The sequence below is a fragment of the Thalassophryne amazonica genome, chromosome 8 (assembly GCF_902500255.1).
Source record: "Thalassophryne amazonica chromosome 8, fThaAma1.1, whole genome shotgun sequence".
Lineage (NCBI taxonomy): Eukaryota > Metazoa > Chordata > Actinopteri > Batrachoidiformes > Batrachoididae > Thalassophryne > Thalassophryne amazonica.
The window spans coordinates 53,367,474-53,385,924 of record NC_047110.1 but is presented as its reverse complement, the minus strand read 5'-3'; the positions used below and the strand labels follow the sequence as shown (position 1 = coordinate 53,385,924).

Below are 18,451 nucleotides of genomic sequence, written 5' to 3'. Positions count from 1 at the left end.
CAAAGAACTCAAACACACAGATAGATATATAGACAGACCTCTACTTGCCCCAAAGGTACATTCACACCCCCCATCCCACAGACATACACACCCACCCAAAAAAGGTACATTTTGCTTTCAATCACTAAGAGAAAAGCCCACCGACCACAGTTACTAGGTCATAAAAATGCTTCTCTCGAGATGTTAGCCACCAAAGTCAACAGGAAAAGGAGTTTCATGGAGCACAGAGTACCATCACACTGATGCTGGTGCCCCCAGTTGGTACGTACTGGCTTGTTCTGTGAGCATTTTGTGTCTTGCACATCACAACATCTGGCAGAGTTACATTTTGCAAACAGTTATCATGCACACAACAACCTATACAAAGCCAACCAGACATTACAACTCTGGTGTTAAATATGGGAAATATTTTTATTATTTCATATTTAATTTTGTATTTTTTATATTAGAGTCTGCATCACTGCATTGTAGCTCATATACTCACTGGCCATTTTATTAGATACTTTTACCTTCAGAACTACCATAACTACCTTAAGTCTTCGCGCAATCGATTCTACGAGGTGCTGGAAACGTTCCTCAAACGCAATTTCGGTAATACTGAAACCAGCACTTTTGGCACCAACTACAAAGTCCAAAGTCACTTAAAATATATCTTTTCTTCTCCATCTGGATGCCTGGTTTAAACTTCAGTAGATGCTCTTGACCATGACGACGTGCCAGAAAGCACTGAGTTTGTGCTATACGTGATTGGCTGATTACATATTTGCTTTAATGTGCAGGTGTACCTAATGAAGATGCCACTGAATGCATATTTGCAGTTCTTAAACTTGTTAAATATGTTGCTGTTATTTTGCTCCCACCACAGCCTGTTTGGCGTGTTTCTTATCAATTTATGGATAATTTATTTCAGGGTTGTTTTTTGTTGCTTGTTTTTTTGTTTTGTTTTGTTTTGTTTTTTCACTTCTACAATTATGGGACTTAAAACACCCACAGGGTGCATATAAAGGGTCTGGTGCCGTCATGCACTGACACTCAGTTATGGTACTTGACTCTTGCAGTGTGGAACATCACCTCTCCAGAGGGGAGCCTGAGCTTGTGTGAGAAGTTGAACGATACCAACTCAAAATAGTTGGGCTCACCTCTACACACAGCATGGGCTCTTGAACAGAACTCCAGAACAGAGGCTGGAGTTGTCCAAGGTGAGAGGTGCTAGGCAGGTGTGAGGAGCCCCAACTGAGTGCCATTATTTTGGAGTTTTGACCTGTGAATGAGAGGACTGCCTCAATGCGACTCTGCCTCACAGAGAGGGATCTAACTGTTGTTTGTGCATAACTGTTAAGACTCCTTGTGAGATCCTGGAAAAGGTTCCTGCTGGGGACTCTTTAATTCTACTGGGGGACTTCATTGCTCATGTGAAACTTGGAGGGGAGTGATTGGGAGGAACTACCCCCCGATCTCAATAAGAGTGGTGCTTTGTTTTTGAACTTCTGTGCTGGCCATGGATTGTCCGCAACAAACACCTTGTTTAAGCACAAAGGTGTTTGTAAGTACAATCAGAGTACCCTAGGTCAAAAGTAATTATTGTTTTTTGTTTTTTTTTAACCTGCCAACAGATCTGCGACCGTGTGTCTTGGACACTCGGGTGAAGAGAGGGAGCTGTCAGCTGATCACCACCTGGTGATGAGTAGTGTCAGATGGCGGGGTAAGCCACCAAACTGACCAGGAAGACCTAAACACATGGTGAGGGTTTTCCGGGAACATTTGGTGGAAGAGCCTGTCCAGACAGCATTCAGCTCACACCTCCAAAGAAACTTTCCCACATTCCAAGGGAGATCTGGGACATGGAAGCGGAGTGGGCCATATTCAAGGCCTCCATTGCTGAGGCAGCTGCTTTGAACTGTGGTCAGATGGTTGACAGTACTTGTTGTCATCACAACCCAAGAATCTGCATGGGGTACACCTGTGGTAAGGGAAGCCATCAAGCTGAAGAAGGAGGCCTTCATATCTGGTTCCCACAGAGGTTTCTGGAAGTAAAGGACAGATGCCAGCAGGCCAGACGGACAGCAGTCTCAGTGGTGGAGAACTCAAGTGTGGGAGGAATTTGGAGAAGCCATGGAGAATGACTTTTGGTCAGCCTCAAAGCAGTTCTGGCAAACTGTCAGACGACTCAGGAACAGGAGGCAGTTATAAGTCCAGGCTGTGTTCAGCAAAGGAGGAGAGCAGCTAAAATGGACTGAGGATATAATCAGGTGGTGTAAAGAACACTTTGGGGATCTCCTCATCCCTACTGACATGCCCTCTATTGGGGAGGCAGGAATGGAAGTCCAGGGCAGTTCTGGTGCCATCAGCCTAGTGGAAGTCACCGAGGTAGTCAAAAAAGAAGTCTCTGGATGTTCTTGGGCTGTCATGGCTGATATGCCCATACAATGTTCCATAGAAGTAAGGGACAGTACCTCCGGAATGACAAACTGGGATGATGGTATCCATGTTGAAAAACAGGGACTGGAGAGTATGTTCCAAATCTCGAAAAATTACACTCCCTGGTAAAGTCTATGCCAGGGTACTAGAGAGAAGACTTAGACCGTTAGTCAAACCTGAGATTCTGCAGGAGCAATGCGGATCCCATCCTGGTCATGAAACAGGGGAGCAGCTCTTTACAATCGCAAGGACATTAGAAGGGTCTTGGGAGTATGACCAACCAGTCTACATGTGTTTTGTGAACTTAGAAAAACTGTATGGCTGGGTCCCTTGAGGTCTATTGTGGGGACACTGCGGGAGTATGGGGTACCGGAACCACTGTAACATGCGATTTGATCTCTGTATGGCCAAAGTAGGAGCTGTGTCCTCCTTCTTAGCATTGGATGCTGGACTTCACCAGGGCTACATCTTGGCACTTTGTCCTATTTGTAATGTTCATGGACAGGATTTCAGGGTGCAGTCAGGGACCAGATTGTGTCCAGTTTAATGACTTCAGAGTTGCATGTCTGCTTTTTGCAGATTATTTGGTTCTGTTGGCTTCAGCAGGCAGCAGCACTGAGTAGGATTGAGGCTAAGTGTGAAGCGACTGGGTTGAGAATCAACACCTCCACATCTGAGATCATGATCCTCTGTCGGAAAAGGGTGGATTGTTCACTTTGGGTCAGGGAAGAGCTATTGCCTCAAGGGGAGGAGTTTAAGTTTCTCTGGGTCTTGTTCATGAGTAGGGGTAAGTTGGAGCATGAGATCGATGGACAGATTGGGGTGGCATCTGATGTTTTACAGACACTGTACCAGACCATCATGGAGAAGAAGGAGCCAAGCCAGAAGGCAAGGCTCTCAATTTATCAGTCGATTTATGCTTTGATCCTCATCTATGGTCATGAACTTTGGACTTAGACTCCTGGACTGGGTGAGAAGCTTGAATACCTGGGAGGGACTCAGAGTAGAGCTGCTGCTTCTTCAAATCAAAAGGAGTCAGCTGAGGTGGTTGGGGCAGCTGGTGAAGATGCCCCTGGTCATCTCCCTTGGGAGGTCTTCCAGGCACATCCTGGTGGAAGGAGGCCCAGGGGAAGACCCAGGACACACTGGAGGGATTATATTTCCCAGCTGGGATTCTTCAGGAAGTGTTGCAGGACTTGGCCTAGGATAAGGAAGTGTGGGATGAGCTGTTTGGTCTATTGTCACTGCAACTTGGACCCGGATAAGCAGTAGAAAATGAATGATTGAACACATTTTGGATCTTTTTTCGTAGATAGTAGCAAGCACACTAAATACTTGACCACCACCCCTGCAGCCTTTTCTCATAGATGTCAGGCTAAAATCATGACAGATTTATCATCATAGAATTGAAGTTAAACAGATCACTGTTAGTTATATGGATATTAACCTGAATCATGGAATTAAACATTTTTTTCTATTTTTGTGAAAACCTTTCATCAGCATTCTCTCACAGCTGCAAACCCTCGAACGGGGCTGAGCAGCTCCCTTGTGAAAGAAGGCCTGTAGATGTGAAGATTTCTCCCCATTGGCCTGCGTGACCAGCAATTGTTAAAATAAGAAAGAAAAGTGCAACATAAACAGAATGCTGTGCTGTCCTTTGAGGGTTAAGAATAGACCTGATTTATCAAAAGTTTCCACAACACTGACAATAGAAAGTGTAGACAACACACACTTCATTGCTGCAGCAAAAACTCGTTACAGAGTAGGATGAATTCAAAAAGTCACATTTTGTCCAATTATTACGACTAATTAATGACATATTGTTTATGTCATAACGTTTTGATGCTGTTGATGTTAAATGAAACTAAATACAAGAAGATGAGTGCATGATGTGAAAATAACCAGAAGAAGTACACGTCTGATGTTGGAGAAGACTGACATACTATTTTTATTAATAATTATATTTGGTTTGTAAAAGGTATGAAGAGTTCATACATCTTTTTATTCCTTCTTGGCATATTTTTGGATAATTCCATTGAATGGAATAAAAAATATTCCAAAGTGGCTACAGGTGCTGGAGACATACCCAAAAAATTTATTCTGCAGCTACAATAAGCATTTGTGTACACAGGGGACAGAATATTAAGCCCCTTACTGTTGGAGTTAGTGTCATGCCATGTTCACACTGGGCACGACGCAAGTGACAGGTTGCCATGTAAACCCTATGGAAGGACGCGTTGTGGCACCAAGCCACGCAGCACGGCGAGATAGACGCAAATGAAGCGAAGCGATTTTGAGCGATTGGCGCATTTGTGGCGCGATATTGCGTCACGTCACGTTACCCTCTTCCCCAAGTTGAAAAATCTGAACTTTTTCGACCGGGACTCAGGATCTCACTAAAGCTGACATGAAGATAGCCTCCACTCCAGTTTGTTTGATAAGTGAATTCACAAAAATGATTCACAATGAATCATCGGTACAACCCAAGGCCATTCATGATAAATTTGACCCAGAAGCGATAAGTCGCCAATGTTTTGATAGTGATATAGAAAAGGTAAATGCAAAAAAGTGATGGAAAAATTGATTTAGGACATAATTTTGAACAGGACAGACAAAATTCATTTAAATGGATGATACAGGTAGGAGTTTGGATGATTTTTGGTGGTGGACTATAGTGAATTTAAAAGCATTTTTGAAGAAATGAGGAAAAGAAAAGGAGGAGTTAGTGGTTCAAGAAATGAACATCGCAATCTTGCCGGACTCGGAACAAGTTGTCCAGCAAAACAAGGCAGATCATGAATCACTTAAGACCAATGATGGGGAAACGATACCAGACCCCACGAAAATTAAGAATGAAAAGTGGACGGGGGAGAAGGACAGAGTGTGACGGTAAATTTCTACAATATATTCTTAATTTATTTGACTCAATAAGAAACTATGTTCATTACACTATGTAACACAATTTTTGTTCCTGGCTTCTAAGTGTTATATTTCAACTGCTTATGTCTAAAGTCTATGGAAAAATGACTACATTCAGCACCAACTTTGATTTTATTTTTTTTTAACATTCTAGAAAGTTCTAAAAGTTTCTTGAAATTTCTAGATAATTCTGGAAACTTCTAGAGAATTCTGGACAGTTCTAGCAGTTAAAGAATATTCTAGAAGACTACCCAGTAGTAGTGAAGGCGAATGGAGAATATTCTTGAAAACAGACAAATTTCAAAATATCATTGTCCTGATCACAGAAGCAAAGTTTCTGTGGAATAACAGCTATTTTCTATTTATTTAAGGCATAACAGGTTAGGAAAACACACTGTGTACCCAGGAACAAAACAAAAATAAAAATTTGTTACATAGTGTTATAAAATCTTGTTAAAGCAGTTGTTACGATCTCGGTAAACCAACATGGGCTTTCATGTTTCCCATAAACAGCTCATTCAGATGTCGTATTTACGTAAATCAAAAACAGCAACTTCAAGAAAACAGTTCTAATAAGCTTCTATAATAAGCTTCTATGACATATTACCGGCTTATTTGAAATTTGTCAGTAAACAATGACATAACAGGTGTTTTCGATCCTTGTCACAAATTTAAACAAACGTCGGCATCCGTCTTTACCCAGAAACAGCGATCTCTCTGTGCGCTAATATGCTCCACTTTGTGTAATTCCACAACTAGTTCATCAACTGACATTGGGGTGAATGTGACGAATTATTATAAAGCGCTTTGAGCGTTTGATGCAGATGGAAAAGTGCTATATAAATGCAGTCCATTTACCATTTAATTCACACTAAATTTGCTAAGAATAGAAGCGCAGACACCCAACCTTTCATATTTCATGATATTTTAATGTGCCACAAATTCAAAGTCTAAAACATTGTCAATTTGTATACACATTAGATTAGCATCGTTCTATTCCCGAATGGCCTTTGAACGGAAGAGCTAGCTAGCTAACGGAGGTAGCGTCTTTGCTTATTCTGCAAAACTAACACAGGTTCTACAGAGAAAGGCACTGCAGAATTACCAGCTACCTCCCTTCAGGCTCAGAAAAGAGCAAACGTTTTAAAATGATAGGCACAAAAATAGGTTATTTCTCAGAGACCTGACTGTTTTTTTTTCCTTTCTTTTAAGGGTGCATCTTCTCGTGTAAGTGTAGTACTTTTGGCTACAATTTAATAGTTTCTCGTGCACACTAAACAGAATATTAATGGAGTTTGTCAGTGATTGAGTGTGTGTGTCTGCACACTGTCCGGCTGTAAGTCCATAAATCCTACTGCATGTTTAGCTTTGAAATTTCTGGTTCTGATAGATACAGATGATGATGCACAGCAACAAATTGATGTCAAATATACAGCAAAATTATACAGCAATGTGCTGTCTCACATTTAAACGGTATGTTACTGTATACTGCAGTGAACTCTGGGAGTTCATATGACCATGCTGTAGAAAAAGGTGTGTGTGTGTGTGTGTGTGTGTGTGTGTGTGTGTGTGTGTGTGTGTGTGTGTGTGTGTGTGTGTGTGTGTGTGTGTGTGTGTGTGTGTGTGTGTGTGTGTGTGTGTGTGTGTGTGTGTGTGTGACCCTTTGCCAAACCACGCCACCTTATTTGATGCTAGGTCAGACAACCTGACTTGGGTATGAATGGAGATTTCTATATTTGTATTGTTAATTGTGTCTGTAGCGTGGCCCAAGCAGAGGGTCACCCCTTTGAGTCTGGTCTGCTTGAGGTTTCTTCCTCAAATCAGAGGGAGTTTTTCCTTACCACTGTCGCCTGTGTGCTTGCTCTAGGGGTTGGTAAGGTTAGATCTTACTTGTTTGAAGCGCCTTGACACAGCTTTATTGTGATTTGGTGCAGTATAAATAAAATAAATTGAAATGGAAATTGTCAGCCAGTCTGAAATTCAAGATCACTTCTTTGGAGACTTAAAATCTTAGTTGTGTTTAGAATCCGACAAAGGACTCCAGTGTCTAAGGAGGGACATGTACAAGATTCAAATATAGTTTTGTTGGTTGACAAACAACGACTAATTCACTGATGTTAACAGTTGGCTATGCTAGATACCGTTAGGCTTGTATGCATGTTAACAGGACACTATGTGATGTAAGGAACAGGGTACCAGAAAACCTCCTATTTTAGGCATGGTTGACATCTTTTAATGTGCGTAGTGATTGTAAAATAGTCACGCAGGCCTATCAAGTTGCTTGTAAAGGCTTGATGCTAATTGCAGGGTGCTGGCACAATCAACGGTTGCCCTTCATTAGATTGATTAAAATATGGCAATTAAAAAAACAAAACAGAAATGGATAAAAGTAATGAGAACACACACAACAGAAGGTACTTAGTTAATTACAAACAAAACATTCCTCAGTACAGTGTCACACACTTTGGTTGTAATACACATAATTCATCTCAGGTGTGGAGCGTATGATGGTTCCACAGGATGCTGCATCAGTTACACCATGAAATTAATTTGGGTCCTCCCTGGCATCCACCCAAGCAGACAATTGGTCCATCCCCACCATCTGACAGTAGCCATCTCATGCACCTGTGTACTGGAATATGCTCAGGGAAGTGTGCTACATGGCCACAGCATCCTAATTAATGTCCCCTCACAGTGCAAGTAGTAGGTCTCATTGGAATCATCCTCAGTATGTGTCTGACACAAAGTGATTCCAGTTGTAATGAAGGATCCTCTCAAGAGACCTCATCATGAAGACATCATGAAGTCACTGGTTAACATCCTGGTTAGACAGGAAGCAGCACGAGCCTCATTTATAACTATTGCGCACACACAAAATCGAACCAAAACAATGCACACAACCATTTTAACACTTACTTTGTGATTTATAAACATAAACCAGATAGCAAAATGTTCACATATGAACAGATATTGGGTGCAGCAGGTAGCTGAGTGGATAAGAAGTTGGTTTACCCAGGTGTAGATATGACTACCTGTCTGTGTCCTTGGACAAGGTGCCATGTTACATCTGTTATTGTAAGAGTTAAGTGTAATACGGTGGTGTTGATTTTCTGACGCTGATGTGTGTATTATTAACACGTGTGGTGCCACAATGATCTGTAGGTAGAGGACATCACATTTAAAATAAACATATTTTTCAAAGTAGAACAAGGGATTAGTAAAGCAAGTTTCCTGATCACTGATGCACTAGTTTGGAGGTGATGGTTCTGGAAAAAGTGTATAGAAATAGTGTACTCAGTGTCATCTACTGTTGTTACTTTTCAGTACAATCACTCAGTGTGAATTGTGAATCTAACTGGGAGTGTGATGAGTCAGTGATCAGTCACCTTGAGAACTGTTGTAGCAAAATTTAAATATTTTTGTTGTTTGATTCTGTTTGCAGATGGAGGGAATGCCTAACCAAATCAGAAGGTACTGCATTTATATCATACTAGAATTTGAGAAACATTTCATTTGTGCGCTTGTTTGATTCACCACTCCTTCAAGGTGCCTAGGCCAATTTCCACCAAACTGGCTGTGCGCATGTAGCTTGACCCCAGAATTGCCTTTAAGGGATTTATTTTGCCAGAGGTCAAGGTCACTGGGTTAAAGTTCAAAATTTTGGTTCAGCCTTCTGTTTGTTCCAGCATGTGATTAAGTTTGTCTATGTGTGTTGCCACTGTGATGGACTGGCTATCCAGGATGTACCCCACCTGTCACCCAGTGACCGCTGGGATAGGCTCCAGTGCCCCCCCCCATCCATGACCCTTAATTGGAGTAAGCAGATTTAGAAAATGAATGAATGAATAGACAAATGAATGTTTTCTTCCTACTCTTCCCAGGGCCTTTGGGTGATTTCCACCAACATTGATATGTGGATAACAGTTAACCCCATAATTGCACTTAAAGCGTTTGTTCTTGGCAATGAAGAAGAAGAAGAAGAGCCTTTATTGTCATTGTACAACGAAATTTTTCCTCTACATTTAATCCATCCTAAGTCCAGTTAGACACAATCCAACCACTAGGAGCAGTGGGCAGCCACAGTCTAGTGCCCGGGGACCAACTTCAAATGTAGAGACTCTGCCTTGGTCAGGGGCAGAGAAAGGCGCAGACTAATCCACCGTGCCACCATAGCATAGTCAGTGGTCATACTCATTTGGATTAATGTTCAAAAATTAAGTTTATCACTCACTATTTGCACCAGATCTGCCACATATGTTCTGGAAATACCCAGGTGATGTCAAACTTGCAAAGCTCAGTCATTGGGTAAAGATTATTGGGGTAAAGGCAGGTCATTATTTAAATTAATCACTCTGGTTTACATCGAATGTGCTACACATATGACGGTGGGTTCTGGTTGCCCAGCAGGTCAAATTTGCCAAAGGTCAATAATTGAGGTCAAAGTCATGTCTGCCAGTCTGTGTGTTGGGTTACTCTTCCCAGGTCCTTTTGCTGATTTCTACCAAATTTGTTATGTTAATGAAAGTTGGCCCCTAAACTTCTGTTAAAAAAATTAATTTTGGTGAAAGCCAAGGTCAAAGAAGCTGATTTTCATCTACATTAGGTCCAAATATGGCACACAGATGGATTCCATAATTGGCCTGACAAGGTCAGCCAGAGGTCAATCATTTGAGTGAAGGTCAAGTTCATTGAGATCATATGTCAAGTTGCTGTAGCCATTACCGTCTTAATGTTCATGAGCATAATCACCTAATAAGAATACAGCCGTGTGGTGTGCTTCTAAATTAAGTTTTCTCATAATGAACAAGCATGCTGCATGATGTGCGTACTGAAATTTTCTCTCTGCAATTCTTTCACTGTTTTTTTAGGTTCATAAACGTAGCAGTCCCTCACCATCAGGGACAGATGCAGTCGACATGTGTGAACAGAAGACATAGTACGATTGAGTCATTCTACGGAACAAGCCAGACTGCCTTTCACAAACCCAACGAAACCTGCCCTTGGAGTCATCCATGACACTCATAGATCTTACATCATCACCGGGCTTCTCATCCAGCATTTAGACAGAGTCTTGTGCACTTACTATAACCTCGTGTGTCTGCAAAGGAGAACCGTCACAGGAGGAAGAGACACCAGTCTCACAGAGAAGTTTGAACTGATCACTACCTATGTGTCAAGGCACAAGGTCGAAATTGTTCACTTGCAGTATGAGCACAGTTACAAAGTAGTTACAAAGTAGTGCGCACACACACACACACACACACACACACACACACATATATACGCATACATGCATCTCACTCATTAAACCAGTTCTGTAAGAAAAACCTGCACATACAATGCATTCACATCACTGATCAGCGCGCTGTAATTGCCCATTCTAAACTAAGTTAACATTTAGTCGTGTCACACCACTGGAATGCGTGTCATGATTTCTTCATAAAACAAGCGACTGCTCATTTTCTGATAGCTAATGTAAATCTATTGTGTTTCATATGTAATGTTTGATTAAAAACAAACAAAAAAAAACATTTCTTTTGCTTGTACTTATGACACTTCATCTTCATTTACTGTAATGCATAGTAGACTGAAGTGCGCACAGTGAATATGAACGATATTCTAGAGGTTTTAATGAAATGCTTTCAGCGCCATATGTGCTACATTTGCGCAGCGCTTCAGTTTGAATTCTATTTTATAGATGTTGTATTGACACTGTGAGGACGGGGCTATTAGGGCTGTCTGCTGCAGAATTATAGCTGCTGTATGGTGATGGAGGCCTGAGGGTAGATGCAAGTGAGCGTGTGCGCATGCAAATGTGCATTTAAGCGAATGTGTTAGTGTGCAAGCGTATGTCTGCCTGCAGTAGTTTGTTGGCCTATAGTGAACCAATGCGCCAGCCTCAGTTGTACTGTTGTGTGATGCCTAAGTCTGTCTTTTCTCTCATTTACTGGGACATACAGGGTAACAGACATGGTGGGAGAATTAAGTGTCTCATGATGTTTCAACTTTTCTTCATAAAATGCAGGAGAACTGACAGAATGAGGAGAAAACTCCAATGGGCGTGGATTAGGGAGGTCTGTCCCATGATGCCTCACCTGTAGATATTGTATGTTCCTGTGTAAATGGATAACTTATAGATACCAAACGATTATCGGATATTAAGTTGACTAAAAGCAATTAAAGAGATTCTTATAAATATATATGAACACTTAATAAAGGTTTTCACTGTAACGTTGTGATTTTTGTTCATTTTAACACTGTTAAGCAGCTCTTACGCCTGACTGTGTGTCCTAGGGGCAAGCTGCTTGGATAGTTCAACACAAGTCTTGAACGGTCAGTTAAACACCCACCATTTTGAAAATGTTTAATATTTTGGGGAGCTCGGCTGGACAAATGGCCACCAGGGTACGACTTGTTGTCAAATTTTCACAAGAAGCATAGAAAGAATCAGCCTGAGATATCAAAAGTTGAGAGTAAAATTGAACCTAGCCTGCCCCATACCATCCAGAGCCAAGTGTTGGCAGAGCTGAAATGCCTGGGAACCCAATGAGCTCTGGAAAAAAAAATATTTTTCAACTTTTTTCCAGCCTGCATCACTGCTCATGAGGACTCAGTATGGAATGCCTTAGGATTTGGTCGGGAGAAATAGGACTTTTGGCAACTCATAACTTTCTTGATAAATTTACCTTTCCCTCAATAATTTCAATTAATACATGTAAACCCACACTGAAAGTAATTTCTGTTATTATTACATCCGCCAAGGATGTAATAAAATCATTGCCTTTTATTTATTTGTCTGTCTTTTTGGAGGATTACGTCAAAACTACTGCACGGATTTTGATGCAATTTTCACTACAGATAGCAATTACAACCCCAATTCCAATGAAGTTGGGATGTTGTGAAAAATGTAAATAAAAACAGAATGCAAGGATTTGCAAATCCTCTTTAACCTATATTCAATTAAATACATCACAAAGACAAGATATTTAATGTTCAAACTGATAAACTTTATTGTTTTTGTGCAAATATTTGCTCATTTTGAAATGGATGCCTGCAACATATTTCAAAAAAGTTGGGACGGGACAACAAAAGACTGGGAAAGTTGAATGCTCAAAAAACACCTAATTGGAAACAGGTGAGTGTCATGATTGGGTATAAAAGGAGCATCCCCAAAAGGCTCAGCCATTCACAAGCAAAGATGGGGTGAGGATCACCACTTTATGAGCAACTGCGTGAAAAAATAGTCCAACAGTTTAAGAACAATGTTTCTCAATGTTCAATTGCAAGGAATTTAGGGATTCCATCATCTACAGTCCATAATATGAAGATTCAGAGAATCTGGAGAACTTTCTACACGTAAGCGGCAAGGCCGAAAACCAACATTGAATGCCTGTGACCTTCGATCCCTCAGGTGGCACTGCATTAAAAACCGACATCATTGTGTAAAGGATCTTACCACGTGGGCTCAAGAACACTTCAGAAAACCATCCATCCATTTTATTCCGCTTTATCCGGAGTCGGGTCGCTGGGGCAGCAGCTCAAGCAAAGCCGCCCAGACCTCCTGATCCACACACACCTCCCCCAGCTCCTCCGGGGGAACCCCAAGGTGTTCTCAAGGCAGCCGAAAGATGTAGTCCCTCCAGCGTGTCCTGGGTCTTCCCCGGGGCCTCCGTCCAATGGGACGTGCCCGGAACACCTCTCCAGCAAGGCGTCCAGGGGGCATCCGGAAAAGATGTCCGAGCCACCTCAACTGACTCCTTTTCGACATGGAGGAGCAGCAGCTTGACTCCGAGCTCCTCCCGAGTGACCAAGCTCCTCACCCTATCTCTAAGTGAGCGCCCAGCCACCATGAGGAGGAAACTCATCTCGGCCGCTTGTACTCGCGATCTCGTTCTTTCGGTCATGAGCCAAATCTCATGACCATAGGTGAGGATCGCAACGTAGATTGATCAGTAAATCGAGAGCTTTGCCCCCCTACTCAGCTCTCTCTTCACCACGACGGTCCGATACAGCGACCGCATCACTGCAGATGCTGCACCGATCCGTCTATCGATCTCACGCTCCATCCGTCCCTCACTCATGAACAAGACCCCGAGATACTTAAACTCCTCCACTTGAGGCAAGGACACTCCACCGACATGAAGAGGGTAAAGCACCTTTTTCTGGTCGAGAACCATGGCCTCGGATTTTGAGGTGCTGATTTTCATCCCGGATGCTTCACACTCGGCTGCAAACCGCCCCAGTGTACGCTGAAGGTCCACGCTGAATTTGACAAAACCAACAGAACCACATCGTCCGCAAACAGCAGAGACGAGATTCTGTGGTTCCCAAACCAGACCCCCTCTACACCCTGGCTGCGCCTAGAAATTCTGTCCATAAAAATAATGAACAGAACCGGTGACAAAGGGCAGCCCTGGCGGAGGCCAACGTGCACTGGAAACAGGTTTGACTTACTACCGGCAATGCGAACCAAGCTCCTGCTACGGTCATACAGGGACCGGATAGCCCTTAGCAAAGGACCCCGGACCCCGTACTCCCGGAGCACCCCCCGCAGGGTGCCCCAAGGGACACGGTCGAACGCCTTCTCCAGATCCACAAAACACATGTGGACTGGTTGGGCGAACTCCCATGAACCCTCGAGCACCCGATGGAGCGTGTAGAGCTGGTCCAGTGTGCCACGACCAGGACAAAAACCACACTGCTCCTCCTGAATCCGAGGTTCAACCATCGGTCGAATTCTCCAGTACTCTGGAATAGACCTTACCGGGGAGGCTGAGGAGTGTGATCCCCCTATAGTTGGAACACACCCTCCGGTCCCCCTTCTTAAACAGAGGGACCACCACCCCGGTTTGCCAATTCAGAGGCACTGTCCCCGATCACCACGTGATGTTGAAATGATGGACGTTGTGTCTTCCAGACAAAAGAGGAAAAGACCATCCAGATTGTTACCAGCGCAACGTTCAAAAGCCAGCATCTGTGATGGTATGGGGGTGTGTTAGTGTTCATGGCATGGGCAACTTACACAACTGTGATGGCACTAACAATTCTGAAAGGTACATCCAGGTTTTGGAGCAACACATGTTGCCATCCAAGCAACGTCTTTTTCAGGGACGTCCCTGCTTATTTCACAAGACAATGCCAAGTCACATTCTGCACGTGTTACAACAGGTACTAGACTGGCCTGCCTGCAGTCCAGACCTGTTGCCCATTAAAAATGTGTGGTGCATTACGAAGCGCAAAATACAACAATGGAGACACCAGACTGTTGAACAACTGAAGTCGTACATCAAGAAAGGATGGGAAAGAATTCCACCTACAAAGATTCAACAATTAGTGTCCTCAGTTCCCAAACGCTTATTGAGTGTTGTTAGAAGGAAAGGTGATGTAACACAGCGGTAAACATACCACTGATCCAGCTTTTTTGAAACGTGTTGCAGGCATCCATTTCAAAATGAGCAAATATTTGTACAAAAACAATAAAGTTTATCAGTTTGAACATTATCTTGTCTTTGTGGTGTATTCAATTGAATATAGGTTGAAGAGGATTTGCAAATCATTGTATTCTGTTTTTATTTACATTTTTCACAACGTCCCAACTTCACTGGAATTGGAGTTGTATGGTATGGAAGACGCCATTGATGTTTGAATGCAATCCAGATCCAAATCCTTATTCTGGGTCAAGTTTGACAGTTGGTGCGCTTGCCTCCCAAACAGCATTGCTGCTATAAACTAGCAATGTCCCATTGTCAGTATACAGTTAGGAGCTGCTTTAGAAAAGCCACATCATCATGTGGATCCCAAGTCTACTATGGTGATGACTTCAAGCAAAATGGAAGAACCCCCCACCCCGCAAACAAATCTTGTTGAACTGCTTTATTGTATTTTGTTTTTTGTTGTGCTTTGTTGTTTTTTTTTTTTGTTTTTTTTTACAGCTGCTTACTGTAATTTAACAGTGGGATAGTACTATAACCTTTTCACAGTACTAAACTTTTGTGTGCTACAGTAGTCACACAGTATATAATAACAGTACTGTAGCATTGCACAAATCATTGGCCTCCTGGCAAATCTGCCAGGTTTAATCCACCACAATGTGGAGTTACATTCTTATGTCACACATAAAAATTTACTGCGCAGAAAAGAAGCACATTATTATTATTTTAACCTTGCCCAGAAGTGGCAGTGACTATTCTGGACTCGGATGCATCTGACTTGGACACAGCAAACCGGTCTCATTGTCTTTTTTTCGTGCCCCCATCACAAAAAGTGCCCGCTTTTCATGACATGGGTTTTTTTTATTTTTTTTTATTTACCATATATATAAAATCTTCCCTTCTCTAACCATAACCATAGTGTAAGTGTCTACCCTTCCTGAACGTTAACCATGACCCCCTCTTTCACCCCACATTTTCTGCCCCCATCACAAAATGAATTCCATTGTGTGTTGCAAAAAGTACATTAATCTATGGGTTCGTGACGGGGGCACGAATTAATTTCATGACGGGGGGCAGAAAATGTGGAGTGAAAGGGGAGGAGTCTTGGGGGGGTCATGGTTAACATTTGGGAAGGGTAGACACTTAGTTACAGTTAGGAGAAGGAGAAGATTAGAAATAGCAAAATAAAAAAAAACATGTCAGGAAAAGCTGGTGCTTTTCCTGAGGGAGGCACAAAAAAACAAACAAAAAAAACAAAAACGTGAGACCGGGCTGTGTATTGTGGTCAAACGAATGAATATCCCAGATGTTTTTTGGAAGAAATGGACAAGATGACTTGAGACAGATGAAAACAACGATCCATACTGTTATTAGCAACAAGTTAAAATCCAGGGTCTGTCACAGTTTGGGGTATGTCAGTGTCCTTGGCTAAATTAATTTCTATGATGGCAGCATTAATGTAGAAAAGTACATTGAGGTTTTAGAGCAACATGTGCTGCCTTCAATGTGACATCTTTTCCAGGAGCATCCATACATATTTCAAAAAGACAATGCAAAACCCAGTTCTTCACACATGACAAAGGTGTGCCTGCAGAAGAACACAGTATGGGTACTGGATTGGCCTGACTTGTCCCAAAGAGAGAATGTGTAGAGAATTTTGAAATGAAAAGTGTTAAAAAGAAAAAAGAAGTGTTTGCAGGAAGAATGGGACAAAACACGTGAAACAAAACTCCTTGTGTTGTGAGAAGGAATGGCAACATTATAAAGTGGTTAATGCTTTAGCATCTTAACTTTTTTGAAATGTGTTGCAGCCATGAAATGCAAGAATGGATGTACATATATTAACAAAAGAAATGAAGATGCCCAAAAGAAAAAGGTTAAATATCTAGGGGCTGTCATAGCTCATTTTTGAATGGGTTTTGTGTGAGCGGAGAAGGTAAAAAGACACGGTGCTGTGAATGTTTCAACTCTTCATACATACAAGTTGTTAGGTCTTATGGCAATATTTCTGTCAATTCTTTTGAAAAAGTCATGACGAAGACAAAAATTTTTTACAAAAGGTAGAATGATAAGAAGAACAGATATGTTTACAAGATTGTGCCACCACACAAAAGATGCTGGATTGGTTTCAGCGTGGAAGGTTCCTGGATCAAACCCCACCTCTCCCACATTTCTCCATGTAATGTGTTGTTGCGTCAGGAAGGGCATCCAGCGTAAAACTTGTGCCAAATCAACACGTAGATCCACCTTGGATCTGCCGTGGTGAAAACAAGGGAGCAGCCAAAGGGACTTTCTCATGCAACTTACATAAAAAAAACATGACAAATACATTAAAATGTACTGTTGAAAGCAACACCTGATTTAAAAAAAAAATCTGTGTTCGGATATGCAATAGCAATGCTGAATGGGATAAGAAAGAAGGGAAAAAAGGATGGGTGGATGCATGGAAGTGCAGATATGCACCACCGGTCAAAACTAAAATGGCATGGTTTAAAAGACCGACACAAAAAAGAGGTGACAGGGTTCACACTCTGTCTGTTTTGACAGTTTGATAATGCCCACATTTTTAAGAGTGCCTTCAAAGTCACATAAGAACTCACAGAAGTGCAAACCAGTCAGACAGAGGTTGCACGAAGTACCAGAAGTGGAACTGCTGAGTGGCCAGTAAAGAACTGCAGCTGTGTTGGGCAGACAGCAGCATTCAGATGGGTTAAAAAAAAAAAAAAAGCAAACTCAACTTTCCCTCTTATCTACTTTTGCTTTGACTGCATTCTGCTGGTACATCCAGTAAAAGTGAAACCAGTTGTGACTTGACATTAATGAGGCCCTCACTCTGCAGACATTTGGAAAAGGAGAGGGTAGTGCACCAAGACATCTTAACCCACTGGAACCACAGTGAATTAGAAAACGTCATCACACTTGTCGACCCAGACAGCTCATATGAAGTAGATATTTCAGTTGGTACAGAATGCTGCTGCCAGACGTTTGACACAAAGTAGAAGGTTTGACCACATTACTCCCATTCTGGCATCCCTTTATTGGCTACGGGTTTCTGCCAGATCAGATTTTAAAGTTTTATTGTTGGTTTATAAAATTGTTCATGGACTGGCACCTTCCTACCTGGCGGACTTGGTTAAGCCCTACGTACCTGCGAGGCCCTTGCATTCGCAGGGCACAGGGCTTCTGTGTGTTCCGAGGATGAACGAAAAGTCTGTGGGGTATAGAGCCTTCTCCTACCGTGGTCCGGCTCTTTGGAACGATCTACCTGCTGTTATTCGGCAGTCTGACACGGTGGAGATTTTTAAATCAAGACTTAAGACCCACTTTTTTAGACTGTCTTATCATTAATTTTTTAATCTGTTTGTGTTTGCTTTGTAATTTCTTTTTATTTTACTGTGTTTTATCTTTTTACTGTGCTTTTCTTGCTTTTAATTTTGATTTTAGATTAATTTGTGTTGTGAATTATGTGAAGCACCTTGGGGCGACTTTGTCGTGAGTTGGCGCTATATAAATTAATAAATTGAATTGAAATTGAAATTGAGATATACTATGTGATGCTCCTGCTCTTCCAACCCCCATAACAGGCATAGGAATGACAGGAAAGCAGGAATCACCAAAAAAAAAAAAAAAAAACCTGGTTCACCTCAATTCAAAGAGACGTCTGTGCACCAAGTCAGCAAGCC

At 42.0% G+C, this 18,451-nt stretch overlaps 1 protein-coding gene across 1 annotated transcript in view; it reads left to right on the top strand.

Annotated features, from left to right (window-relative positions):
* Positions 1 to 10,557, top strand: part of LOC117515627 (LHFPL tetraspan subfamily member 3 protein-like) — a 56,722-nt gene extending 46,165 nt beyond the window's left edge. Inside the window, exons 3-4 of the mRNA XM_034176268.1 lie at positions 8,780 to 8,808; positions 10,206 to 10,557. Coding sequence (XP_034032159.1) covers positions 8,780 to 8,796 — 17 coding nt within the window. The 3' untranslated portion in view covers positions 8,797 to 8,808; positions 10,206 to 10,557. The remainder of the gene's footprint in view (positions 1 to 8,779; positions 8,809 to 10,205) is intronic.
* Positions 10,558 to 18,451: the final 7,894 nt, after the last annotated feature.